General features: G+C 42.0%; 1 protein-coding gene across 4 annotated transcripts in view; it reads left to right on the forward strand.

Annotated features, from left to right (window-relative positions):
* Positions 1-26,721, forward strand: part of ARFGEF3 (ARFGEF family member 3) — a 175,425-nt gene that overhangs the window by 125,910 nt on the left and 22,794 nt on the right. For all 4 annotated transcript variants that reach the window (XM_055324697.1, XM_055324698.1, XM_055324700.1 and 1 more), the window contains 9 exons: positions 1,055-1,205; positions 2,411-2,731; positions 4,872-5,005; positions 7,289-7,434; positions 9,082-9,261; positions 15,509-15,653; positions 17,309-17,431; positions 21,728-21,831; positions 22,866-23,010. In XM_055324697.1, the coding sequence (XP_055180672.1) occupies positions 1,055-1,205; positions 2,411-2,731; positions 4,872-5,005; positions 7,289-7,434; positions 9,082-9,261; positions 15,509-15,653; positions 17,309-17,431; positions 21,728-21,831; positions 22,866-23,010 (1,449 nt within the window). The remainder of the gene's footprint in view (positions 1-1,054; positions 1,206-2,410; positions 2,732-4,871; positions 5,006-7,288; positions 7,435-9,081; positions 9,262-15,508; positions 15,654-17,308; positions 17,432-21,727; positions 21,832-22,865; positions 23,011-26,721) is intronic.

A 26,721-nucleotide genomic window follows, 5' to 3' on the forward strand; every position in this document is an offset into this window, starting at 1 on the left:
CAAGATGATGCTTTGCCGAACTCCGTTTGCCTCTTACAACAGGAGTATGGTTTGGCATCCCCTGAAGTGCACGTGCTATGTTTCTGGGTCCTGGACCACCCTTCACTTATCCCACCAGACCCATCTTCCAATGAATTGAAGCCTCTGTTCATGGAGGATGTCGTCATTTGACATTGCCTTGGCATTTTGCATAATTGACACATTAAGTCACCTTCTGCATCCTTTATCATTAGTCATCTATAATTTAAAAAGTATCATTTAGGGATCCCTGGGTGGCGCAGCGGTTTGGCGCCTGCCTTTGGCCCAGGGCGCAATCCTGGCGACCCAGGATCGAATCCCACGTCGGGCTCCCGATGCATGGAGCCTGCTTCTCCCTCTGCCTGTGTCTCTGCCTCTCTCTCTCTCGCTGTGACTATCATAAATAAATAAATAAATAAATAAATAAATAAATAAATTTTAAAAAAATAAAAAATAAAAATAAAAATAAAGTATCATTTGAAGATGACAAATACAAATGTAAACTCAGGGAGTGAAATGACCTGATGATTTCCAGTTACAAAGCAGTCATCATGTACTCAGAGCACAGATCCATACGCATTGAATGATCGTCATCATGAACATGTGACATCATATAAACCTCAGAGAACTTGCAGGTTGCCAGGAATTCTCTTATCAATTTGAGTACGGGTTGGGGTGGGGGGGCTCAGGCACAAAGGGCTTCCACTAGTGTTGGCACATAAAGCCCATCCTCACTGCTCTGACTTAGAACCCACAGGTGGGTCTACAAGGACTGTGCCCACCAGCCGAGGGTCCGCCCAACTCTGAAGCAGCAGAGCTGGGCTCACCAGGGTCTGTGCAGCCTGAGGGCTGGGCAGTTTGCACAATGAACCACAGGGACCTGTTACCAAGGAGCTTGCTGCCAGTGACATCAAGTGACATCTGCGGGTTCCCTTTTACTCTTTCATGCCGCCTGTTCTTTCCTTTTCATCCCTTCCCTTCTCCCTCTCTGTCTCCTTCTTGGACCATTACATTAATGAATGTCTTTCTGGCACAGTGAAGCTAAAAGTGGAGCAGAAACTGGAGCAGATCGGGAAGCTACAGGGAGTCTGGCTGCACACCGCCCACGTCCTGTGCATGGATGCCATCCTCAGCGTAGGCCTGGAGATGGGAAGCCACAACCCGGACTGCTGGCCACACGTGTTCAGGTGCATGACAAGATCCCCAAACACCAATCAGTTACAGAATTTATAACACCCGTAAGATGGCAGCAGCAATAGCTCCACAGTCCCCGTGCGGCTAAGACAGCACATCTCCCAGGCATTGGCATCTGGGCAGACCTGGGACAGTGAAGCGCTGCCCACGGTGCAGGCATGGGGCTGGTGCCAGCTGTTTCTTCCTCCTCCTCAGCATACACCCAATGCCTTGCACCAAGCTCAGTTCTAGCAAAACAGCAATGGGGCAGTCAGGGGCAGGCCTAGGCACCTAGATCTCAGTTCACTTTGATGCCCTCAGAGCAAATACGGCTATGATGGTCTGTTGTGTTTCAAATAGAGAAGCATACAGACCATTCAAGCATTGAAAAACCCATCTTGAGAGGAACATGTGAAAGAGCCAGTGTGAATCAATCTGGAACAAAATGGGTTTAACTGTGGAGCTGGTAACCTGCTGCTCTTCACTGCTCTCACAAGCAAAACAGGAAAAAAAAATGACATAAATTGCATCAGAGTATTTTATATGGAATCAAAAAATTGCCCGATTGTGGAACACGAGAGCGAATTATCTGGGATGATCCTTACCTATAACTGGATGACTTCTGTGATCCTGGGCCTCTTAGGAACCATCTCAGTCCCAGGGTGTGTTTGGCACAAATAATTTGGAAGTTGGCAATTACACCCTACGTTGTGATACTTCTCTGTGCTTACTATGATTAGGGAACCACCCCAGCACTAGTTACATGGAGCTGTCGAGGCCGGTGTCCTTGAGAAAGGGCCTGCTGTGGCTAGGGGCCCTACATTCTGGGATCCTAAAGAAGCACTTCCTGAGTCCTAATCAGAGCACAGAGAGTGGGGAGAGGGCCCCTTGGGAAAGCTCCCTCGGACAGCCATCATCCAAATAAGCCAGTAGGCTAGACAAGATAGAACTGGATGAGCAGGGCTATTGTTACCCACTTTTCTCCCAGCATGGGATAAGACAATCGAGGAATCCCTACCTCACTTCCAGGTCATCTAGTCCAACTCAAAAAATAATATGGATAGTGAGGGAGGAAAGGGAGAGGTGGCTATAATAAGAGAAGGAAGGAAATTGGGGAGGACTGCAGAACTGCCTAGGTTATCCTTCTCTTACTGTGGGATTTACAGAGCTGGCCTGCTGAGCTACAGCCTAACAGCTGCTTGTCCATGACTCTGTCTAGGGTCTGTGAATACGTGGGCACGCTGGAGCACACCCATTTCAGCGACGGCACCGCTCAGCCCCCTCTGACCATCAGCCAGCCCCAGAAGGCATCAGGAGGCTCCGGACTCCTTGGGGACCCAGAGTGTGAGGGCTTGGCCCCGGAGCAGAACCTAGAGCCAGAGAGTTCTCTGAGCACAGCCCCTGTCATCCAGCCCCTCTCCATCCAAGAACTGGTCAGAGAAGGCAGCCGAGGCCGGGCCTCCGACTTCCGTGGAGGCAGCCTCATGACAGGGAGCAGTGCCGCCAAGGCTGTGCTCACGCTGTCCACCCAGGCTGACAGGTATGAACGCAGCATGGTCACCACACCTCAAAGGACTGCTCACCATGGAGTGCCAGTGGGCAACATTGCATCCATGTCTCTAGTCTCAATATCACTTCCAGGCCAACTGGATTTATCATTTAAGCGTCTTTTGATTTTTTTTTTTCAAATATTCTTCTGTCTCCCATCACACCCCACACTTAAAATGAACTGCTGTCTGTTGACTAACACCGGAGGCCCTGCAGGCAGGCTCCCTAGGGCCAGAGCTCTGCACTTACCCCATGACCTTGGGCAGGTTCAACTCCCTTGACCCTGATTGCCTCACGTAAGATAAGGTCATAAAGTCACCCTCTCCCAGGGTGGCCGTGAGTTAAATTACTACACTCAAAGCATTTAAGACAGAGCTTGATAAATCATAAAACTTCATAATTTTTATGATAGTTAATGCCTATAGTCCCACACCCAAGTGTGTGATATATTATTTAACCATGTTAAGGTGGAGAGGAAAAAAACATAACCCCAGGTGAGGCTTTCTGATGTTGAAACTGTGGTGAGTCACCAGTAACATGTAGTCCCACCTCATTCCCCTCTCCACACTGGGTCATGGTGTGCTCAGCACTGATGCAGTGAAGTTTATTCAGGGAGAGGGAATGGGGGAGCAGAGCAGCAGTCACTGGAGCACAGAATACCTGAGTTCTTTCCTGACTTTGACACTGACCAACTACAAAGTCATGTCTATAGAAGTAGTTAGGCTGAGACTCGGTTTCTCCATCTGCTCACTTGGTACAGTAATCTCTTTTTTCCTATTTATCCAAAACGGTGGCTATGAAAGTGTTTTGGCATCTGGAAAGTAGCATACAGTTGTCAGGTGGGGCATAATATTCACTACTGCTTTCTTACTAGGAACAAGAGAAGAAATTGTTAATAAGACCCAGAAACTATATGATATTAAAATTGGGGCAGCCCTGGTGGCACAGCGGTTTAGCACCACCTGCAGCCCAGGGCGTGATCCTGGAGACCCTGGATCGAGTCCCATGTCAGGCTCTCTGCGTGGAGTCTGCTTCTTCCTCTGCCTGTGTCTCTGCCTCTCTCTCTCTCTCTCTCTCTCTCTCTCTCTCTCTCTCTCTCCATCTCTATGAGTAAATAAAAATAAAATAAAATAAATTGGAATTACAAAATAGCATGAAAAAATCTTTGTTTCAATAATTTGTGAATGCTGAATCCACTAATTCCCATCTTAAAAGCTGTGTGTCTCATATACAAAAGGGACTCCTTATTCAATTTCTGCTGGAGACCCTCTCCCTTGCCCAGCATGTGACAGCCACAGGGCTACTTGCCCTTCTAGTGTGAACTCAGATTTGGAGGGCAGGCAGCAGGATGACCCAAGAGCAGTGGAAGGCTAGCCATATAAACCCACATTTGATGCCAACCTTCTGAATTCCAGTGAGCCTCTGATCCTACTCTTAGCCCTGCTGCTGTGCTCCCCTCTTCCTTCCCAGCTCCTTCTGCTAGAAATCTCTGCGCCCAGCTGAGTTGAAAACAAAAGGAAAGTCCCTTATATTAGGGAATATTTATTCATTTAGTAGATAGTTGCATTCCCACCAAGTCCAGGGCTCTGGATGTATGAGTCAGAGGCAATAAGAAAGCTAGGCCCACCCCCAGGGGACTTACAGGTTTGGGTGTACTTTGGTTTTGTAGCCTTCCCAAGGCCATGCCAAGCATTAGATTCATCAATTTTAGCCCAGCAAAAGCCTTAATTAATTTAGTGGGGTTTTTTTTTGTTTTTGTTTTTGTTTTTTTGCTATAGCTTAATGAAACTAAAGCTAGTTCTAATGATTCCATTCCCAGTTACTCAGTTTCAGGGAGTGATGTTTTGCCAATTTTCAATGTCTCACTAAATATTTTATGAGTACCTAGTATGGCTGAGCTAAGCCATAGGGAAACAAAGATTTTTATTGTTGTTAATGGTCTGGGCCCTTTAGATTAAAATCTCTTAGTTGGAGCAGACTTGTACACAGTAATAATAGGTATAGAAGTATAACATACATTTCTTTACAATGTTTACACATTTTCATTAATCACATTTAACAAAATTACCATAATCATTCTACCACAAAGACTTCATGGAATTGCTTCCAAGTAACAAATCTGTTTCTTTCAGGCTCTTTGAAGATGCTACAGATAAGTTGAACCTGATGGCTTTGGGAGGGTTCCTTTACCAGCTGAAGAAAGCATCACAGTCCCAGCTCTTCCATTCTGTTACAGATACAGTGGATTACTCTCTGGCAATGCCAGGTAATTCTTTCCCTGAAGAGACCATGCCATGAGATTAGCAGGAAGCAGCCCAGATCTCCAAAAGCAGCTTGAACGCTTGAATCCATGTTACCGTCACACAGGGTCACCCTGGCTAAGGTCTAGTGCAGACTTGTCATCACTTTTCAGGCATGCAGGGGGTGGAAGCAACATTATTCTGTGTGAACAGAAATGCTGCTATGGCCAGCACTGCACCTGTCACCACCGGAGCCGTGCTAGGTGTTCTGTGAAGTTTTGTGCTTGAGAGAAAATTATGTGGCTACTCAGGGTGCAGATAGCTTCCCTTGAGGGTAGGACCCCTTCTCCATATCACAGGCCACATCTCTTGCTTTATTCAGTTCAGCCGCTTGCAGAAGCGACTCCTGATTCCACAAGGCGCTGGTGGGAGGGAAGAGTGGAAGAGGAAGAAGCCTGCTGCTGCTCTTAGAAAAACTGCTGTCGAGGCATCTCCTATTAATGATAGGTCAATGTCACTGTCTTCACTGATGAGGCCAAGTGAAAAGGCAAGGTCCTCTTGAAGGGAGCAGAGTTACACCAAGCTGCCCAGGGGTCCTGAATGGGAGGCAGATTGCTCTCAAATGCAACCGTCCATCAGCAGCCAAGGTTGTCATGCCAAAACAGCCAGCCCCTGCCCATGGGTTTGGGCAAAGGCACGGAGCCATGTGCTGGGGACACATTGTGGTGGCAGGTTGGATTGTACAGCCTCTTGAGGTCCCATCTTTAAGGGTCTGAAGTTCTAAGTGTATATATTTGGTCTTTTGATCCTTACTACAGATTATGATTTGAGAAACACAGTCTTTTTCCTGATAGTTTTTAATAGACTTTAAAACCTTAGCTATATAAAGCCAACCTTCCAGACCCATCGGACTTCCAGAGCATCCCTGAGTCTAGGGGCAATCTTCAAAGTGTTTTGGATTGGAGAAATCAGCAAGCTCTCAGCTTACAAAAAAGCCATGAGCAGGGTCAGGAAGAGGCAGCAGACCTAAGAAGGAGACATTTGCTTTGGAATGAACCAGACGTGAGTTAAAATGCTGCCTTCACTATTTACCAGCTACATTGTCTTAGGCAAGTTAGTTTACCTGTCTGACATTTAATTTTCTAATCTGTAAAATGGCAATAACTACATTTGTTAAAGGTTTGCTTTAAAAAATAAACTGTGATTAAAGACGCATAAAGAACCAGCACAGCTTTTGATACGGAGTAAACATTTGGTAAATGTCAGTGATTATTATTACTGTCATTTTGAAGTTTGATATGGCAAGACTAGTTAGAAAGGAGCATTTCTGATTGGAAGAGTGCAATAGGGACACCTGGGTGGCTTAGCGGTTGAAGCTCTGCCTTCGGCTCAGGGCATGATCCTGGAGTCCCGGGATCGAGTCTCACAACAGCTTCCCTACATAGAGCCTGCTTATCCCTCTGCCTGTGTCTCTGCCTCTCTCTGTGTGTGTCTCTCATGAATAAATAAATAAAACCTTAATAAAAAAAAAAAAGAAGAAGAAGAAGAGCGCAATAGTGATCAGCATTTGGAAGCAGTATGAGAAAAGCAGTAGGACATGGGCAAGAAGGTGACAAGAAGAGAGAAGACTAAGGTGACAGGGCAAAGGAGTAGCAAAAGATCACCCTAGGCAAAGACTGCCCTGAAGCAAGACCGAGCAGGTTAACAGGCATGTTACTGAGTAGAAAGAGGCCTGACCTGCTTAGCAGGGGCTTCGAAGGTGCCATTGAAGATTAGCAACGTGGACGATGAGAGTGACAACAGTAATGTTAATGGCTACCAGCAGGGGGCGGTTAGTACTTGCCAAGCCCTTCGATAAGCACTTTGTATCACCACATGTAATCCTTAAAGTAACATTAAGAGGTAAGTCCTGTTATCTCTACTTTTATAAGAAATATGGCTTAGAGAGGAAAATCTCTGGTCCAAGATAACCCAGTTCCTAACTGGTGCAGCCAGGAGCTGAGCCCAAACAGTCTGAACTCCCCACCCATCCCCACTTAACCACAATACCACTCTCCCTTATCCACAAGCATTGCTCATGCTTGTCACAGTCGGCACTGGGGAGGTGGTGGCCAATAGCAGAGGTGTTGAGTGAACCACTTCATCTCTCTTGGATCCAGGGTCCTCTCCTCTCTTGGTTGGCCCACAGTGACCAATCCCACCACTCAGTATTTTCATCCCCTTTGATTTCATCCTCTCTGTGTACTTGAATAGATCAAACTGTTTCTGTGTTTGGGCTTTATGGCTTTTATGGTCTTGCCTTCTTATAGGAGAAGTTAAGTCCACCCATGACCGCAAAAGCGCCCTCCACCTATTCCGCCTTGGGGATGCCATGCTGAGGATCGTGCGGAGCAAGTCGAGGCCACTGTTCCATGTGATGCGCTGCTGGAGCCTTGTGGCCCCACACCTGGTGGAGGTGAGCTTCGGAAAGCAGGGAGCAAAAGCTCAGAGAGTTCCTGCAGTAAAGCCAGTACCGGGTTTTCCAGGTGGTGTACAGACAAAGAGTACTGTGGCCTGGGAGCAATGATGAGGTTTCCATCACCTGGCCACAGACAGCATTGTTCTCCAGTTGTACATCATGGCATTTGGAAAAGCACTCCAAAGGGCAGTACCACCTTGGTGTCACCCTGACCCTTTTTCTTTACAATCACATGACTTGGCTAGGTACCTCCTACAGCTGGCTTTTCATTCTTTATGCTTTAGTTTCAAATGAGGCTGGAGTTTCACTTTTATACATAATGATAACAATGTCTTTTGTTCCTGCCAGTTTCTTTTTTCCCATAGCTAAAATATACCCTGGGAAGTACCCAGTAAGTAGGCAAGCCATATGCCCTAGTTTTCCCAACAAAATTAATTATACTAGGACCCCTTTCACTCTCATACAAAGTGGTTAGTATGATAAATTAAATTCTATGAACTAAGCATTTCAATATATGACAACTGGCTACTTCTTAGTTGAGAAAAATTGTTGCCTTGTTTTTCAGTGATAACTGTTCTTACTAGTTCTTTAGTGTTAATCTGATGGAGCTACATCATCAAATAAAGTATTTTTTGAAACTTAATTTGCTAAACTGAGAACATTCTAGTAAAGAATAAGGGTAGAAAGTAACAACTTGGTCATGGAAAAACAGCAAGGATTGCACTGAAGCAAGTTATCTGTTACACTATAATAACAGTTATCAGTTATCTGTTGTTATCAGTTATCTGTTACACTATAATAAACCACCACCTAAATCTGGCAACATAAAAATAACAACCAATTATTTTGCTCATGATTCTATGGGTCAGAAATCTGGGCTAGGTTGAGCCAAGCCTAGCTGAGCTCCACTTGCCTCACCTGTGCACCTGTTGGCCAGATGGTTCATGACAGCCTTGACTAGGAGGGTGGGACACATGGGCCTCTCCTCACAATCTCTCTCCCTTCAGCAGACCAGCCCTGGCTCATTCACATGGCATTCTCAGGATCCCCAAGGAAAAGCAAGATGGCAAACCCCAAATCAGAACCACTTTTCAGTTCTCTACTGATACAATATTTGGTATTGTTCCATTTTCCAAAGCAGGTCACACATCCAAGCTCAGGGTCGGTGTGAGAAAGGCTCCTCAAGGGCATGCATACAAAGCTGTGAGTCAATTAGAGCATTGTTGGGGCAACAAGCCCATGTCCTTGAGGGACAGAAGACCCGTCTGATCTTCATATTTGGAATGTAATGAGGCCATAGGCAGTTCCCAGACTAGGTTCTGGTATCTTTATAGTCCATGTGTTCTATACCACCCAAGAAAACTGTCATGTTACAAGTGGGGGAGGGGAGAAGAGAACAGAAACTCTTATTTTTTGGGGAAATTGAGTGTGATCTTCAATTAAATTATTAAAAATTCAATTTTAGTGTGCTCTGTATCTATACTTATTCCTTGGATTTATTTATTTATTTATTTATTTATTTATTTATTTGAACAGAATTGCTGTTTCTGCCTCCCCACAACGAGGTGGGTTAGGAACTTAAGAAACCATTTTCTTACTTGTGTAGAGTCCTAATAGTATTCTTCTGTCCCCCAAATTTTGTAGGCTGCCTGCCATAAGGAAAGGCATGTGTCTCAGAAGGCTGTTTCCTTCATCCATGATATACTGACAGAGGTTCTCACTGACTGGAATGAGCCGCCTCATTTTCACTTTAATGAAGCACTTTTCCGACCTTTTGAGCGTATCATGCAGCTGGAGTTGTGCGATGAGGATGTCCAAGACCAGGTCAGTGTATCGTGGAAGTCAGCATCACCAACATCACAGCCAGCCCCTAAGCACCCTGGCATGCACTGCTCTGTGGCCTTTGCATATGTCATCTGTCCAGAAATCCTCTGTGGAATCTGTAACAGAGGAGTTAAGCTATTTGGCTAATGATACATAGTTAATGATCAGCGGAACTGAGGTTCGAACCTAGGCAGTATAGCTATACCAGTCTATACTTTTATGTATGTAGCCTACACTCTTAATCACTACAGTACCCTCTGCTGGGAGACAGGTATTAAAAAAAGTAACTGGACACTACATATCCAGCATGATGTTGCGCTAGGACCACAGAAGATACTCTTTGTCTGAAATCTACCCAAAATGTGAATAAAAGGTTAAAAAATTCCTTTTAGATCCATTGACCCTTTCTGGCAAGAAAGGCAAGAATATCAAGATGTCCACAACTAAGTGACAATGGGAAGCCAGTATGCTAAGTAGAGCTCTAAGACTGCTTTTGCCATGAGGGAATTTGCCATCAGGTGAAGCATGAGTTCTGGTTCTCACATTTTTGAGGCCATAAGAATAGAAGATAAATCTCAGTGCAAACCTTTTAAGACTGGTGTTCACTCAGGCCAAAATTGAATTAGAAATGAATCCACATACCACCCTCCCAAGGATACTAGCAGCCTCTCTCTAACACTGGCTCTTGGTAGAGATTTAAAAAACCAAAAACACACACAATAAAACCCAAAAACTCTGCAGCATTTAAAATTACAAGGTAGCCCTTTTAGCAGGTCAGCATATGAAATTACACCACCATGGTGCTCTGAGAAGCTTTATATGGGCATGGCACAAAAGCAACAGAAATTCCCCCAGAGGAATTCATTTCAACTTGGGCCATAAAAGAATCCCACTACTAAAGTTCCAAGATATGTGAGTTCACAGTATTTACAAAATATTGTAAAGCATACAGGGACACAAGGCAATAGAGGGAGCTGGCTGAAACAACAGATGCCACAGTGAGGACTGAAAAGAATTGAAATACTGGTATCCTTCCTGCAAAATATTAAACAAGAATGTCTATTAAGTTCAATGAAACAAAGGAAAGCAATGAAAATATATGAGTTAATACCTAAGATTAAGTTGGAGAATTCAATGAAAATATATGAGTTAATACCTAAGATTAAGTTGGAGAATTTCAATGATAGTGAACTAAGTAGTTCAGATCAATTTCCCACGGGGAATAACCAGGAAAAGCTGGATAAAAAAAATTTTTTTTAATCACTGGAAGGTACTGAAATACAACAAGGTGGTGAATAACTATGAGGCCAATATCTAGAAGAAAAAGAATACCCAAAGTCAGTGTCTGGTATTTGAGACTTCTTTTCCTGAAAATGGAATCTGCTAATTTCAGAAAAAGAAGTTGGAAGATTGAGAAACTAACCAACTTTGGAGGCTGGGGCCCCCCAAGTCTGATAACTTCCTGACATCTTGGGACAGAACCATGAAGAGAAAGGGATATATTAGGAGGAAGAGTGAAACTTAAATAGACTAGTTATAACAGGAAATAATCCCCAACTTCAAATAATCCCAATCCCTGACATGAGATTAGAAGATTTTGGGGTTCTAGTGTCTGTCATAGCACAAAATGCCTCTCTGACAGAAGATGACATCATCCCAAGGCTTCAAATTATTCTTGATTTGCATTTGCAGTGTCTACATTCAATCAAAAATAATCAGACTCATTAGGAAAATAACATGTCACTGACAACAAAAAGAAAAACAATGAAAATATACACACACACAAACATATATATGCTCATGCTCAGTCAGGGATCCAGAGTTATAAGAGACATACTTTAAAATAACTGTTTTTAAATTAAATTAACTTTTAAAATTACGTTCAAGAAGATTTAGAACAGGAGGGATTTGGAATGCCTAGGTGGTTCAGGGGTTGAGTGTCTGCCTTCGGCTCAGGGCATGATCTCAGGATATGGGATTGAGTCCCACATTGGGCTCCTTGCAGGGAGCCTGCTTCTCCCTCTGCCTGTGTCTCTGCCTCTGTGTGTGTGTGTGTGTGTGTGTGTGTGTTTCATGAATAAATAAATATTTAAAATAAAATTTAGAAAAAGAATAGGAGGGATTTGGGCTATGATGGCATGAAAAAGTTCATGAAGCTTCTTCACAAAAGTCAAGTATAAAACAGGGCAAAATTGTCAAAAGCAACAATTTTAGGTTTGTGGAAATTGACCAAGGACAGACAACAAATACAGTAGGATTTCCATTTGGAAATACTTCTTTCTAGAACCTTGGTTAAGAACAGTGGAAGTCTGTGACTTCTTGCCAAAGACTTCCCATCACCTCTACTGTCAAGCTATTGCCAAGAATAGTAGTTTGACCAGTGTGGAGCTAACGTAGAAAATCAGCAGCTTTTCTACTATAAGGGACAGACTTGGTGTAAAGAAGAGGAAGAATGGCCATTGGTTTGGCCATGAAAAGCAGCAAAATCATTGCAAGTGAACAGGGGAAGCCTGCAACTTTGCTAGCCTAAGGTTGCCATGAACCAATAAGAAATGTAACATGAGTCTCTGGAAACCAGAGATTTACAGGAAGACTAGATAAAGTTCCTTCACACATCTGCGGCTGGCTGAAACATGGGCATACACAGGACAGACCATACCAGTTCCACCAGAAAGTGAAAAAGAAGGGAGATTGAGAACTGGCTAAACTTAGAATATTTTCCCCAACCTACACACATGGATTGGTTGAAGAGGATGGAAGCCTTAAGGGCTCAAGATGTTGAGCACAATTTCTCCCCACATCATCAGCTGACCACTAAACTATGCAGACCTGGGGATGCATATTAAATAATAAATCTAAGACCTAAAAACAAAAAACTGATCCAAAGACACTGGCTCCTACACATGGGTAGAGACAGATTGCACAATAGAAATCCAACCCCTTATTAAAAAAAAAAAAAAAAACTCAAAAACTAATCAGAATTCAGCATTGCCACAGTGTATTATATAAAAATGTCAACTTTTTAGGAAAGGAAGGAAGAATGAGAGGGAGGGAGGGAGGGAGGAAGGAAGGAGCAAGCGAGCGAGGAAAGAGGCAAGAAAGAATGACATATATTGGGAAGGGAGGCAAAAAATAAAAAGTGGCTTAGAATGAGCCTGGATGTTGGGGTTGAAAGACAGGCTTTAGAGCAGCTATTATAAATATGTTCAAAGAACAAAAGGAAAATATGATGACAATGACTCAAAAGTCTAATTAGAGAAATGGAACTATGAATAAATGCAAATTCTAGAGTTGAAAAGGGCAATAACTGAAATGAAAAATCTACGAGATGGTCTTCCCAGCAAGATTTGCGATGGCAGAAGAAGAATCCGTGAACTTGAAGGTAGATTAATAGAAATAATCCATTTTAAAAATTGGAGAAGATTGACCAGACACAAGGCCTTGGAGACTTGTGGGAAACTGTGAAGCTTACATGTAATGGGGGTTGAGACAAATATGAGAAACCACAAAGGGTCAGAAAACATATTTAGAAAAATAATGGAACTCCGATTAACATCAACAAAAAGATATCCACAGGAGATACATTATAGTCAACTGCTCAGAGACAAAACCTTGAAAGCAGCGAGAGAGAAACAGTTCATTACTACAATAGAATAGGATTAATTGCTACTTTTCCAGAGAGAATGAAGGCCAGAAGACAATGCAATGACATATTGAAAGTGATGAAATTAAAAAAAAAAAGTGGTCAGTGAATAATTAGAGTAATTACCTTTCAAAAATGAAGGTGAAGTAAAAGCATTCTCAGATCATCAAAAATCAATAGAATTTCTTGCCAACAGACCTATCCTATAAGAAGTACTGAAGGAATTCCTTCAGTCCAAAGGGTGATAACACAAGAAAGTAACTTAATTTCACAAGGAGAAATGGTGTTTATGTGGGTAAATATAAAAATATTGTATTTTTTTCCTTTTTATTTTAAAAACAATGTTTAAAGCACTAACTCTAGCACTGTATTTTTGGATTTGTTAAATGTAAAGATATAAGTAACCATAGCAGAAAGAAGGGAGAGAAAATGAAACTATTTAGAAGCAAACTTATTCTATTTTGCCAGAATTAAGTCATTATTAACTTGAATATTGTGATAAATTGAAGATGTGTATTATAATCCCTAGGGCAACAGCCACAAGAATAACACAAAAAATAAATTAAAAATGGACAAAGGAATTAAAATGATACACTAAAAATGTGTTTAACACAAATGATGCAGTAAGAGAGGAACAGAGGAACAAAAACCACGTTATATATAGAAAACAAATAGTAAAATGACGGATGTAAATAAGACCACATCAATAGTACTAAATATATATTGGTGAAATATGTTCCCCATTTTTAGTCATTAAGGAAATGCAAATCAAAACCACAATGAGAAATCACTTTAAACCAACTAGTATGACTTCAATAATAGATAATAAGTTTTGATGAAGATGTGGAGAAGTTGGAATTCCCATATGCTACTAGCAGGATAGTTAAATGCGCCACCATGGAAAACAGTCTGTCAGTGCCTCCAGAGGTACTTACCCAAGAAAAATGAAAACATATATTCATACAAATCTATACACAAACATTCAGAGCAGTATTATTATTCATAAGAGCCAGAACATTGGAAAAACCTCAGTTCCATCTGCTGATAAACAGATAAATGTGGTATTTCCACATAATAAAATATTATTCAGCAATAAAAAATTAGCTCTGATTTGTGCTACAATGTGAATGAACCTCAGAACATTACACCAAATGAAAAAAGCCAGCCACAAAAGACCACATTTTATAGGATTTCATGTATGTAAAACACCTATAATAAGCAAATCTATAGAGAGAAACAGTAAGTTAGTGATTGCCTAGGGCAGAGAGTAGGGTTCTGTGGAGGGAATGACTGCTAGCACATACTGGCTTTGGGGGCACAGGTGGGTCATGAAAACGTTCTAAAATTAGTGATGGTTGCACAGCTCTCTGAATATGCTAAAAAACAACAAATTGGACCGTGTAAATGGTAAATCTTATCGTATGGGATTTATATCTCAGTAAAGATGCTAAAAAACATGAATTGACTCAACTATCAGAAAACAGATTGTAAGGGTGTAAGTTTACAAGAGACAAGTTTTAGATTAAAAGGTATAAGTAGATTGAAAGTAAAATATGTGAAAATGATAGGCCAAACAAACAGGAACCATGAAATTGCTGGGGTGGCCATATTAACATCAGGCAAAAGGGACTGCAAAATGGTAAGTATTACTAGAAACAATCCTTCGGCCCTTGAGTTTGTAGGCAAAGATTTCTTAAGAGTGACACCAACATGATCCATAAAAAGAGAAATTGATAAATTAGGTTTCATCAAAATTAAAAACTTGTTCTTCACGATGGGATGCCTGGGTGGCTCAGTGGTTAAGTGTCTGCATTCGGCTCCAGTCGTGATCCAGGGGTCCCAGGATGGAGTCTTGCATTGGGCTCCCCACGGGGAGCCTGCTTCTCCTTCTCCCTATGTCTCTGCCTCTGTGTGTGTGTGTGTGTGTGTGTGTCTCTTCTGAATAAATAAAACCTTTAAAAAATTAAAATTAAAATTTGTTTTTTAAGAGACACCATTAAAAAAATAAAAAGACAAAGCTAAAGCTGTAAAAAAAAAAATTGTAAATCCTGTATCTGAGGAAAGACTTGAATCTAGAATATGTAAAGAACTCTAACAACTTATTAATAAAAAGACAATAATGAGGGATGCCTGGGTGGCACAGTCAGTTAAGCATCTGACTCGGTTTCTACTTGAGCCATGATTTCAGGGTCATGAGCTTGAGCTCCATGTTGGGCTCTGCACTCAGTGTGGAGTCTGCTTGAGATTTTCTCTGTCTCTTTCTCTACTGCACCCCACCTACACTCACTCTCCCCCCCTCTCTAAAATAAACCTTTCCTTAAAAAATAATGACAATAAATGAAAAGACAAAAAAGAAAAAAGAAAAACATTTGCAGATGACTCATAAGCACGTGAAAAGTTGCTTAACGACATGAATCAGTAGCAAAATGCAGATTAATGCAATATGGCTGCTTATTTTTGAGTGAGTTTGACTGAATTCTGGTTTCTCTTTTTCATTGAAATTAACCCAAAAATAGGAAGCAGAGAAGTAGATCCTCCTCTCAGAAATTTTTCTGCTGCTTTCAAGGAAAAGGTTATATGTGCCACCTCCTTTGTTTCTGCCAGGTTGTCACATCCATTGGTGAGCTAGTCGAAGTGTGTTCCACCCAAATCCAGTCGGGATGGAGGCCCTTGTTCAGTGCCCTGGAAACTGTGCACAGTGGGAATAAGTCTGAGGTGAAGGAGTATCTGGTTGGTGATTACTCCATGGGTAAGAACATGTGTTGATTTCATGTCCTGAAACTTTACCAAATGCATCTATTAGTTATGAACTTTTGGGCGGTGTCTTTAGGATTTTCTAAATAAAGTAGATCATGGAATCTACAAACAGGTAATATTCCTCCTTCCTTTCTGATTTGGATGTGTGTTTTTTCCTGTCTAGTTGCGCTGGGTAGTATTTCCAGTACTATGTTAGGTAAGGGTGGTGAGAAGGAAGAATGTAGATGATTTTTGTTACAAAGTATGAATTCTTGGGACACCTAGTGGCTCAGTGGTTGAGCATCTGCCTTTGCTCAGGGCGTGATCCTGGAGTCCCGTGATCGAGTCCCACATCAGGCCTGTGAGGAACCTGCTTCTCCCTCTGCCTGTGTCTCTGCCTCTCTCTCTATCATAAATAAATTTAAAAAAAATTTAAAAAAAAAAAAAAGAAACTGAACAATAGAGAAGGCTAACATTCAGCCATGTCTCCTTGGTAGGAAATAATCTGGTGTAGCAGGGACACGCGTTCCAAGTTCTGCCCACGCGCCAAGATCCCTGAGCCTCATCAGGCCCTGCTCTTACTGACAGATTAAACAAAATGCTGTCACTTCTGTTGTTTCAGTTATACAGATGTGTGTTGAGTTTGCTCCTAAAGTGAAAAAGAAAAACATTATTTGCTTGCTAGTAAGAAGCAGAAAAGCATCACAAACACAATAGAATCCCAGTTAGGCAAATTGAGCTTGGCTGGAAATGAATGGGGGTCCATAAAGCATGCCCAGAGACCCACCAGAGGGATTCACAGCACTCAGCATAGAGGTATGCTAGGTGGAATTGCATGGGTCAGATTTATTACATGGCTCACCACTAAGATTTATCATGGCAGCATACTGAGGACAAGCCAGATTGTAAAGGGAGAAGAAATCCCCGTGCGGGCTTCCATGTGCTCTCAGCCTCCCCCAGGGGTCCCACAGAGCATACTCTGCTCCACTGGTGAAAATGTAGCAACATGAATATGATGTTTCTCTCCAGCAAAGCCCATTGGAGATGCAGCTAGGAGCTGGCCACATAGATTCCCTCTGCCTAGCACCTACCAAAATCCTAGACTCCCCAAAGGAAAGCGAGTGCTCAGGATAAACCATTTTGTTTGCATAGTCTAGGCACAAAGAACCACCTTACCAGTCAGCTGTTGCCTGGGACTATCCTGAGAGCCAGGTTCCCAGAAGCCAGCCAAGGGCTGAACTTGTAAGCAGGCCTTTGTGAGGATAACAATCTTGAGCCTGTTAACTCTCTTCTGCTCAGTTATAAATCAATTAGTATATGCCATGAGGGCTTATCTAAACCTTTCCTTGCCTATAATTATGTGTGCAGAATCCCAGGGGATTCTGTGTGTTTCCTAGATCCACCTGTTGCCCCAGCCTTGCATTCAGCTAGCTTTGCCCTTAAAGCTCTACCCAGCTCTCTTCCTATTTTTAGCCTTCCTGCAGCTCCCCCTGCAGGCAAAGCTGAGAAGGACAGCAGTGGAGCCTGGCCACATGTCCCGCCAAAAGGCCAGGGATTTCCTCCAGGAGCAGGTCTTTTCCAAGACTCCAGGGAAGGTGCTGGGAATATGGGTGACCTGAAGGGCTGAGACTTATTTTGTCTTCAAATTCTACAACCTTCCTCCCTTAGGAAAAGGCCAGGCTCCAGTGTTTGATGTATTTGAAGCATTTCTCAATACCGACAACATTCAGGTCTTTGCTAATGCAGCCACAAGCTACATCATGTGCCTTATGAAGTTTGTCAAAGGACTCGGTAAGTGGAGTCTTCTTTTCCTGCCTTGTGACAGCTGGGGGCCCTTTCCTGGATGACTTTGCATGGAAAGCTCTGGAGGCAGTCCCACTGGCTGCCTGGAGCAAGCTAGTAAGCAGCCTGGGCTTTCAACAGATGGTGGCGTGTTGTATATTCAGAAGCAGAAAGCCTACTGTAAAAGCAGCTTGGATTCTGTCCAGGGTTGCTATTTTTCATCGTGTTCCTGGAATACTCTTGTAGCATGTTTTCAATCTGTATGTTACTTTACTCTAACAAGATTCTTTTTGAATCTTCAAACATTCGGTGTTATATTCTATAATTGCCCTTATGCAGGAACCACTGTCCTCAATGTCACATAATTAGCAGCATGAGCTTGAGTTTCCAGCTTCCCCTAAACAAAAATTAAGGATGCCTCCCCCCGGGCCTTATTTATCATAACATTTGTTTGGAGTGTGAGAGTCCCCCTTCTTTGAGGGTCTGTGTGTTTCAGAGACTACCAAGCTGATTTAACGCTTCATTCAGCAATGCTTAAACAAAGTAGAGTCTTGCTCTGCAACATGACCTGCTGCAGCAGATTTTTATATAGCATAAGTTTATCTGGGGTGAAACGGAAGGCAGCACAGTTAGTTAAACCAATAATTTTAGAAGGAACGTAAGTAAGTCTTAAAGTTTGGAACTTCACCGTGGAGTGCTCTTATATCTGGAGGTTATCGACAGTTTATTTGCAAAGAAAACTGGACACAAAGAAACTAGGTGACTTCATTCAGATTCCCCCTTTTGCAGGGAGCAGAAGCAAAATGCAAGTTTTAGGATAGAGGCAACAAGGCTGATCTGTAGACCACTGTTGTTATATTCTATTATTTATTATATGTGCCTCATTCTATTGTTGAATCTGCCCCAGGAAATGGAGGACTGAGCAGAAGGGCAACCATGACAGCCACTTGCTTATCGATTTTACACTATGGGCTTCAGAGGAAGATTTCTTGTGAACAACAGCATAAAATTTTTTTAAACCATGTTAATTAAATAGAAACCAAGTAACTTAGTGTCTTAATTGTAAGATACATAATCTTAGTAGTAGGAAATTCAGTTATTGCATGGGAAGAACTCACTCCTGTGTGTCTCCTTTGTTCTCCTGTGACCACCACATTCAAAATGCTCCAGTGCTAGATGTGGAGAGGGTGGAGGGTTCTCACACCATCCAGTATTGTGCAATACCAGCGGGGTGTCCTATAATTCAGTCCAATTCTGACACTACCTGGAGTTAGCCCAGACCCCACAGGGTAGGGGCTCAGTCCCATAAGACTACCCCCCACATCACATGCCAAGCAAAAGTAGGTCCCCATTTACCCACAGCTCTGACATGGCTACAAATAGGTTCCATGACCTTCTCCCCTTGGATTTGGTTAATTGTTGGAACAACTCACAGAACTCAGGGGAACATGATTAGCAATTTATTATATAATGAAGGATATAATAAAGGACACAGATGAATAGCCGGAGAAAGAGCTACGTAGGGCAAGGTCCATAAAGGTCCCAAACACAGGAGCTTTCGTCCCCATGGAGTTGGGGTGTCCCACCCTACCAGCATATAAATGTGTTCACCAACCCAGATCTCCAAACCCCATACTTCTGGAACTTCTGGAGACTTTATCATGTAGGCATGATAGACCTCTAAGTCTATTTCCAGTCCCTCTCCCCTAAGAAGGGGAAAGGAGCTGAAAATTTCAAGCTTCTAGTCATGGCTTGGTCTTTCAGGTGACCAGTCCACTTCTAGGAGCCCACCGGATATTGCCTCAATTAGAACAACAGACCCTCCTATCATGCAGGAAATTCCAAGCATTTAGAAGCAGCGTGTCAGGAATTGGAGTCAGAAACCAAATATTAGAGCAAAAAAAGGGGGGGGGCCTCTAATCCTCATCACTTGGGAAATTACAAGGATTTTAGGAGCTCTGTGCCAGGAACTGGGAGCAGAGGCCAATATGTATATTTGCTATTATGTCACAGTCTTATATTTCATTTAAGAATCATTATTGGTATTCTGTTATTCAGTGAAGAGTTGAGTGCCTGCCATGTGTGCACAGCAGCCTTCATATGTACTATGAAGGTATAAAGAGGAATAAAACATGCTTCCTGCCTGTGAGAGGCTCACAACCTCTTCTAGGAAACACATATAAATCAATCATTACAATTAAGTAAGATGAATACTTTCATGGAAGCTAGTAAAAAAGAAAAAATACATGTAAGCTGAAATAAACAAGTAGCTGAGATAGATGTTTGGTAGTGGGGTCCAGTGCAGGCTTTAAAGGGTAAGGGACATTTGAACTTTGTGGTGAACTAGGTTTCCTTTCCTAAAATCAGGGTACATTGGAGGTACCCACATAAAGGGATAGTGAATGATGAGTTGGGAAGAAAGGAAGTTGTGAAGGGCTCCATATGCCACATCAAGGAATCCAGAATGTGTGGGGAAGGTTTCTAGGTAAAGAGTGGTACGATCACACAGTGTTAGAAACTGAACTCTGGAAGGCATATGTCCCCTTACATGGGGACAAGAGGCTGCAGGCAGAGAGGCAGTAAGAGAAGATGAGGTTGGCTCCAGTGCATGGTAGAGGTGGGATCTGTGGGGCTTGGCCCTGCTAGAATGGGGGCTTGGGGAGGAGGCATTGAGGAAGGCTCCCTGCTTCCCTGACAAGGACTAGTGTTACCCAGAAATAGGATGTTAAAAAGGAGAGCAGGTTAAGTAGGTGTGGAGGAGAGGAAAAAGTAACGAATTCCATCTTTGGACATTTGGACACGTGGAGTTTCTGTAAAACCCTATTCAAGTGGAGATGCCTAGCAGCATGTTAACAAATTTGAGATTTTATCTTAGGGAAGGACTTAAAGGCAGCAGATAGAGATGCAGAATAATCTATGTACACATGGAGAATGTTTTTTTTTTTTTTTTCTGTGAATCATAAGGTGGCATTACTTGTAGGGGGCATGGGAACCTTGAGCCCCCAGTAGCCACGCTGGCTAGGTACTGCCCCAGACTCCAGGGGGCGCCATTTGCATAGACTTTGATGTGTAACGCACCAACCTTGGTTAAAAAAAACAAACAAAACGGGCTGCTCACTTTGATCAACAGGCTAAGAAATGAAATTATTTTTAATTGCCATCTGGTTATTTCAACATGAGTTTGACCCAGTCTGTGTTTTTATATTGTAAAGCATGTTAATCCAAACCCGGGGCTGGCAAGCAATGGCCTGCAGGCCAGATCCAACCCATTGATGGTTTTTATAAATAAAGTTTACTGAAACACAGCCATGGTCATTTGTCTACTACTAGTTTCGTGCTACAATGGTAGATTTGAGAAGCGGTAACAAAAACAGGATGACCTGCAAAGCTTAAAGTATTTACTATCTGGCCCTGTACACAAAAAGTTTGCCGATCCCTGATCTAGATTACAAATATTTATCTTTTCTTTTTTAAGGAGAAACATGCTGCTTTGTCTGAATTTTAACTAATGCCTAGTAATTAGGTCTGTCTGCCCACAGGGAAGGGTGCCTAGTGGCTACGATTGTAGACAATTAGAAACAATTTCAGTACTGTGGAATGATCTTATTAAAAGTACGGGAATAGATTTCATCCCATGGGAAGAAAAATGGTAATCCTCAACTACTATTTACCTATAGAAAAATCTAGATGCCCTCCACAGATCTGCAAAATCTCTAGATATGTACCAAAAAAAATTAAAAATCATTTCAGTTCAATTCGATAGTCTCTATCCCTGAGCCCCAGATGTCTGGACTCTTCCCAGAGGACTTTATCACCACTCTATAGTGCTGAGCCCTGGCAGCAGAGGGGTCCTTTTGCAAACAGAGAGAGGCCAAGTGCTTCCCTCCATCGCAGATGTGGCTGGGCACCAGGAGTGTCCTCTATCATCAAGCTCAGAGTCGCACCATCCACAGCAGGGACGGTGAGGGGAACTACCGTGGGCCCAGGCACAGAGGGACCCCGTGCAGCCACTGAAGGAACTGTGGTCCAGTACCAGAAAAGAGGAGTTCACTGTTTAGTGAAAAGAGGAGTTACCAAAATGGAATAATCCAACAAACTAAGATGCTCGATTCAATCCCAACTGTATTTAACACGTACACATGTGGAGGGAGAAAAAATGACTGAAAGGATTCTCCTCAGGGTCCAAAGTTTGGGGTAATTTTGTCTTTTATTTTAGTAGACATTTAATGAACGAGTGCTGTGGGAGCTACTAGGTCTTCTGCTGAAGGGGGAATGCCAGAGTAATTGTGTCTGTCTGTCCTCCAGGGGAGGTGGACTGCAAGGAAATAGGAGACTGTGTCCCGGGACCCGGAGCCATGTCCCCAGACCTGTGCCTCCCCGCCCTGGATTACCTCAGGCGCTGCTCGCAGGTAGGGGGCCATGCTCGTGCACCCACACTGGGCTCCAGGCCCTGTGACCGGCCTGGGACCTGATGCTTGCAAACCAGGCGTGGATGTCTCTTGCTGAAGCCCAAGAGAAACATTTTTGGCTGACTCTGAGGAGAGCAGGGGCTGAGATCTGGAGTAGGAAATTTTGTCCTCACTGCTTCCATGAAGGAAAGAATGAGAGGAACAAAAATGTGCTAGAACACACAATTGAACTGAAACCTCTGAAACTTCTCCTTTATACTCAAGACACAGGAACGGTCCTGATCTCTATGTTTGCATCAGGCTGTAGGGAGAGAGGTCATGGGAAGTCTTCATGATAGGATGTGGTGGTGGTGCCACCACTGAAGAGAGACAAAAACAAAAAAGGGACGTGTTCAATAAAGATCTAGTGAGGAAATCCCATGAAACCTCATTTATCAAAGGGAACAGCGACTTTCGTTGTGGTCAATCCAGTAATTGCTGTTAGCCCAGGAGGATGCTCCCTCCAGCAACCAGAAAGCCCCTTCTGCCCCCAGGCTTCAGTGACACCCTTTATAGTTGTTCTCCTATCTTCACAGGTGGTGTCCCCAGACCTTTTCCTGTCTGTGGAACTCCTCCCTCGGTGACAGCAGTGATGGTGTGAACCCCAGGGCTTTAGAAAGGATACCTAGGCCAGCTTCTTCCCCATCAGCCCTCAAAAGACACCACATGACAGGACTTCAGCTACCTTTCCACCCTCAGATCCTTCCCTCTCACTGTATGCTCCAGCCACACCTACTTTCCACCCCTCAGATACATGGCACCTCTCTGCTCAGGACAGTTGCTGTTCTGTCTCCAGGGAATGTCCGCCCTGCATCTCCCTCTCATGAGCTACTGTAAGAATCCAAATCACAAACAACCTCAAAACTTTCATACATTGGAAGCTTTTCTGGTTTTCCCTAACACTAGTATTTCTGGTATACGATGCTATTTTTCTTTAACACCCATAGTACAGCTTTTTCTAATACATAGTTGCAATTTGGTTTTTCATTATTTAGTTACTGGCCAAAATCTACAAAATGCCCTTGAAGCCAATATTCCTTAGTGGGCGACTGGCTAGCTTGCCCCGAAGACTTCAGGAACAGTCGGCCAGCAGTGAGGATGGAATTGAGTCGGTCCTATCTGATTTTGATGATGACACTGGTGAGTTGATTGGACTGAACTCTAGGTTATTTGTTATGTTTATATTCCCAGAAGCTTAAACTATGAGTTCAGTAGCTTAGAGACATAAGAATGATCATCCATTTATGTTACTATTGTTTTTAATTCTAATAGAACAAGTCTACGTAAAGTTTCCATGGACTATTTAAAAACATCATTTGATGTCTTGTCTCCAAACCCATCCTTTTATAGATGGATGCCTCTATCCAAGCTCAGTACAGATCTGCAGATTCCACTAAATATAGTTTCTAACTCTGAACTCTCTATAATTTAGCAAATTGGAACGCGGTTGCATTGGTACATAAATTGACTGGTAATTGTCTTTAATACCTTCTAGGAAACACAATCATTATATAATTACTTCCTGTAGGACTATTTGGTTAGAGACTGGGGAAATTAAGCCACTACTGAAGAGAGAATCTATTTGTGCCTGGTGGAACTGAATCCTCATTAAAAGAATAATTTTAAAGAATGTGTTTCAAATTAGTTCCTATGTAATTTTCTGTGGATCGGAGTTCTCTAGTAACTTTGGGAAATTTTCAGATGGATTAACTCATGCTCATGCTTGTCTTCTGATTCAGTCAACCCTGCCCTGTTCTAGATCTAGAAGTGGAAATTATATCCTTAAAGAGAACTAACGGGACTAACAGGCATAGGTTGATTCAAACTCTTGCAAAAGGAGTTTTGGGGAGAGGTTTTTTAAATTTTGCTTTTTTTAATTATTAATTTTTGTTTTATTTTTCTGTTATAAATTCACTTATGAGAATAGCGAGCGGATTTACATTTTTCCACAGGGATTATAAATGGTAAAACCTCACTAGTTGAGAGTAGTTTTAAGGGAGAACTGTAGGAAGGAATAGCAAATGTAGAGAACAATTAAAATGGAAATTGGCTAGAGGTTGTCTAATAGAGGTTTCATTTAATGACTAGTTAGGAATAATTTTTACTTAGCCTCTTAAACCTCCAACCCAGACAACTATAAACAGAGGCTAATGTTGCTTATCTTTAATACAGTCTTTAAACAGTTATAAATTGTCTGTGTATGTAGCAATCAGCAATTCTCTCTTTCCATATGTGCAAATCATTAATCCATTGTTTTTTTCTAGGCAGCCCATCTTATAGATAAAATTCAGCTAAGACCTATCTAAAGTTTTCCACATTATCAACTCATTGATATCTTTAAAGTTATTATGATATACGAAATATAGCTAGCTCAGAGAAAAGAATTAAAAGCAAAGGCTTCAACTTAGTGTTGAAAATTTATATGCTCTTACATGTTATTCCTCTGGTTTCCAAAGGCAAATAATGTCCTTTTTTTCCCCCATGGAAATTTCAGACATGATTAAACTAGACAGAATGGTATAATGAGCCTTCATGTACCCATCACCCAGCTTCAACTATTAACTTATAGTCAGTCTATTATGTATACACACACACACACACAACCCCTCACTCTGTCTCCCCCTTCCTCTCACTTCATCTAGTTTAAATTAAATCCCAGACATTATAGCATTTCGTCTGTAAATGTTTCAGTTTGTGTTTTTTAAATATAACAAACATGATCACAATTCCATTATCATACCTAAGAATTAACAATAATTATTTAATATTAAATATTATTTTTTAAGATTTTATTTATTCATGAGATAGAGAGAGAGAGAGAGAGAGAGGCAGAGACATAGGCAGAGGGAGAAGCAGGCTCCACGCAGGATGCCCCATGTGGGACTCGATCCCGGGCCTCCAGGATCACGTCCTAGGCTAAAGGCAGGCAGTAAACTGCTGAGCCACCCAGACTGCCCTCCTTAAATGTTAACATTTCCCATTTTCTTATGTCAGTGAATTTTCAGCATTCACATAAGACCTGTACTGTGTGTTTTGCTGATAGGTCTCTGAAGTCCTTCTCAATCCCTAGAGTTTCCTCTTCAACTCTTTTTCACTCTTTTGTACTTCATTTGTTGAAGTGAGACCCCATAGAGTTTTCCACATGGAATTTATTGGTTACACCCCCCCTAGAGTGGTGCATAGCATGCGATTCTGTCTTCTACATTTCCGATAAATTAGCTTGTTCCCACCTGCTTATACTTTGAGGCTCATGAGCCTCTGTCACCTAGTTTTATTATATTTGTGGTTCATGGGTTTGCTTTAGCTTTCTATGAATGGGAATGTCCAAAATGTAGAAGTAGTTTTTTTTTATAATGGGAATATGATAAAGCTGCCATCTTTTGACAGTTATCTTTCATAGGAAACTGAGAAGTATTAAAATGTAGGGTGGGTTATTTTTTAATTTTCTATTCTAGGCCCTTTTAGATGAAGCAAAAGAAATTGAGTCCTTTCTCTGTGTCAGTTATCTGGCAGGTTCATATATTTCCAAAGGCAGTGGTGAGCAGGAATGTTGGCTCAGATAGTGCTTCTGTAAATGGCAAAACTAAAATTGTTTGGATCTAATAAAAAAAATCTCATGCTTTTTCCCTTGCCTTGTAATGAGCAGCACTAAAAGTTAGTATCTTGTTTTAAAAATGAAACTCTGAAGGGGAGAAGGAAGAGAGGTGTATACTGAGAGGTGTGCTGCTTTGGGTGTATGATTCTGTTGATGTTGTGAATCTCATTCCCCATCTGTGAGCGGTACATGAAGTGATTTGCATGTACATAGGATGAGAAAGTGCCAGCAGCGCCAACCACAAGACAGGCATGCAAATTCAAAATAATGTATAAATTGCAAAAAAAAAAAAAAAAAAAAAAAAGACTGGAGATGACTGATGGACCTTTGGAAAAAGTGGGGCATGAAGAAGAGTAAAGAAAATAGACTCACACACAGGAGCAGCAAAAGAAAAACTGGACGACTCAGACTTCATCAAAATTAAAGACTTTTGTGCTTTAAAGGACATTATCAAGAAAGCGAAAGGACAATCGAAAGGAGAACATATTTGTAAATCCTATTTTTGATAAGGTTTTAATATCCAGAATATATAAAGAACTCCTAAAACTCCACAAGACAAACTACACAATTTAAAAATGGGCAAAGGGACATGAGTAGATATTTCTTAAAAGATCTACAAATGGCTGATCAGCATGCTCAGCATCATTAGTCATCAGGGAAATGTAAGTCAAAACCACAGTGTGAAACACACTTTACATACTAGGATGTCTATAGTTTAAAAAAAAAAAAGTAAGTGTTGGCAAGGACATGGAGAAATTGGAACCCTCACAGGAATATATATTTCCTTTATGGAAAACAGTTTGGTACTTCTTCAAAACGTTAAAAAGAACTACCAGATGACCCAGAAATTCCTCTCCTGGGTCTAGACCCTAAGGAATTGAGAGATTGAAACAGATACTTACAGTCCTATGTTCATTGCCTTATTTCCACCATAGCTAAAGGTGGAAACAACACAAGTGTCCATCAACAGATGAATGAACAAAGCGTGAATTATTATTCATCTGATATACAGTGCAACACGAATAGACCTTGAAAACATTACACTAAATGAAATAAGCCAGACACAGAAACACAAATCCTGTGTGATTCCACTTATATGAAATATCCAGAACAGGCAAATTCATAAAAAATAGAAAATAGATGATAGGTTCCCAGGGGCTAGAGTGAGGGGAGAATGGACAGTTACTGGTTGCAGGGCTTCTGTTTGAGATGATAAAAAAATAGTTTTGGAACAAGATAGTGGGGATGGTTGCACA

This window comes from Nyctereutes procyonoides, unplaced genomic scaffold (assembly GCF_905146905.1).
Source record: "Nyctereutes procyonoides isolate TBG_1078 unplaced genomic scaffold, NYPRO_anot_genome, whole genome shotgun sequence".
Taxonomy (NCBI): domain Eukaryota; kingdom Metazoa; phylum Chordata; class Mammalia; order Carnivora; family Canidae; genus Nyctereutes; species Nyctereutes procyonoides.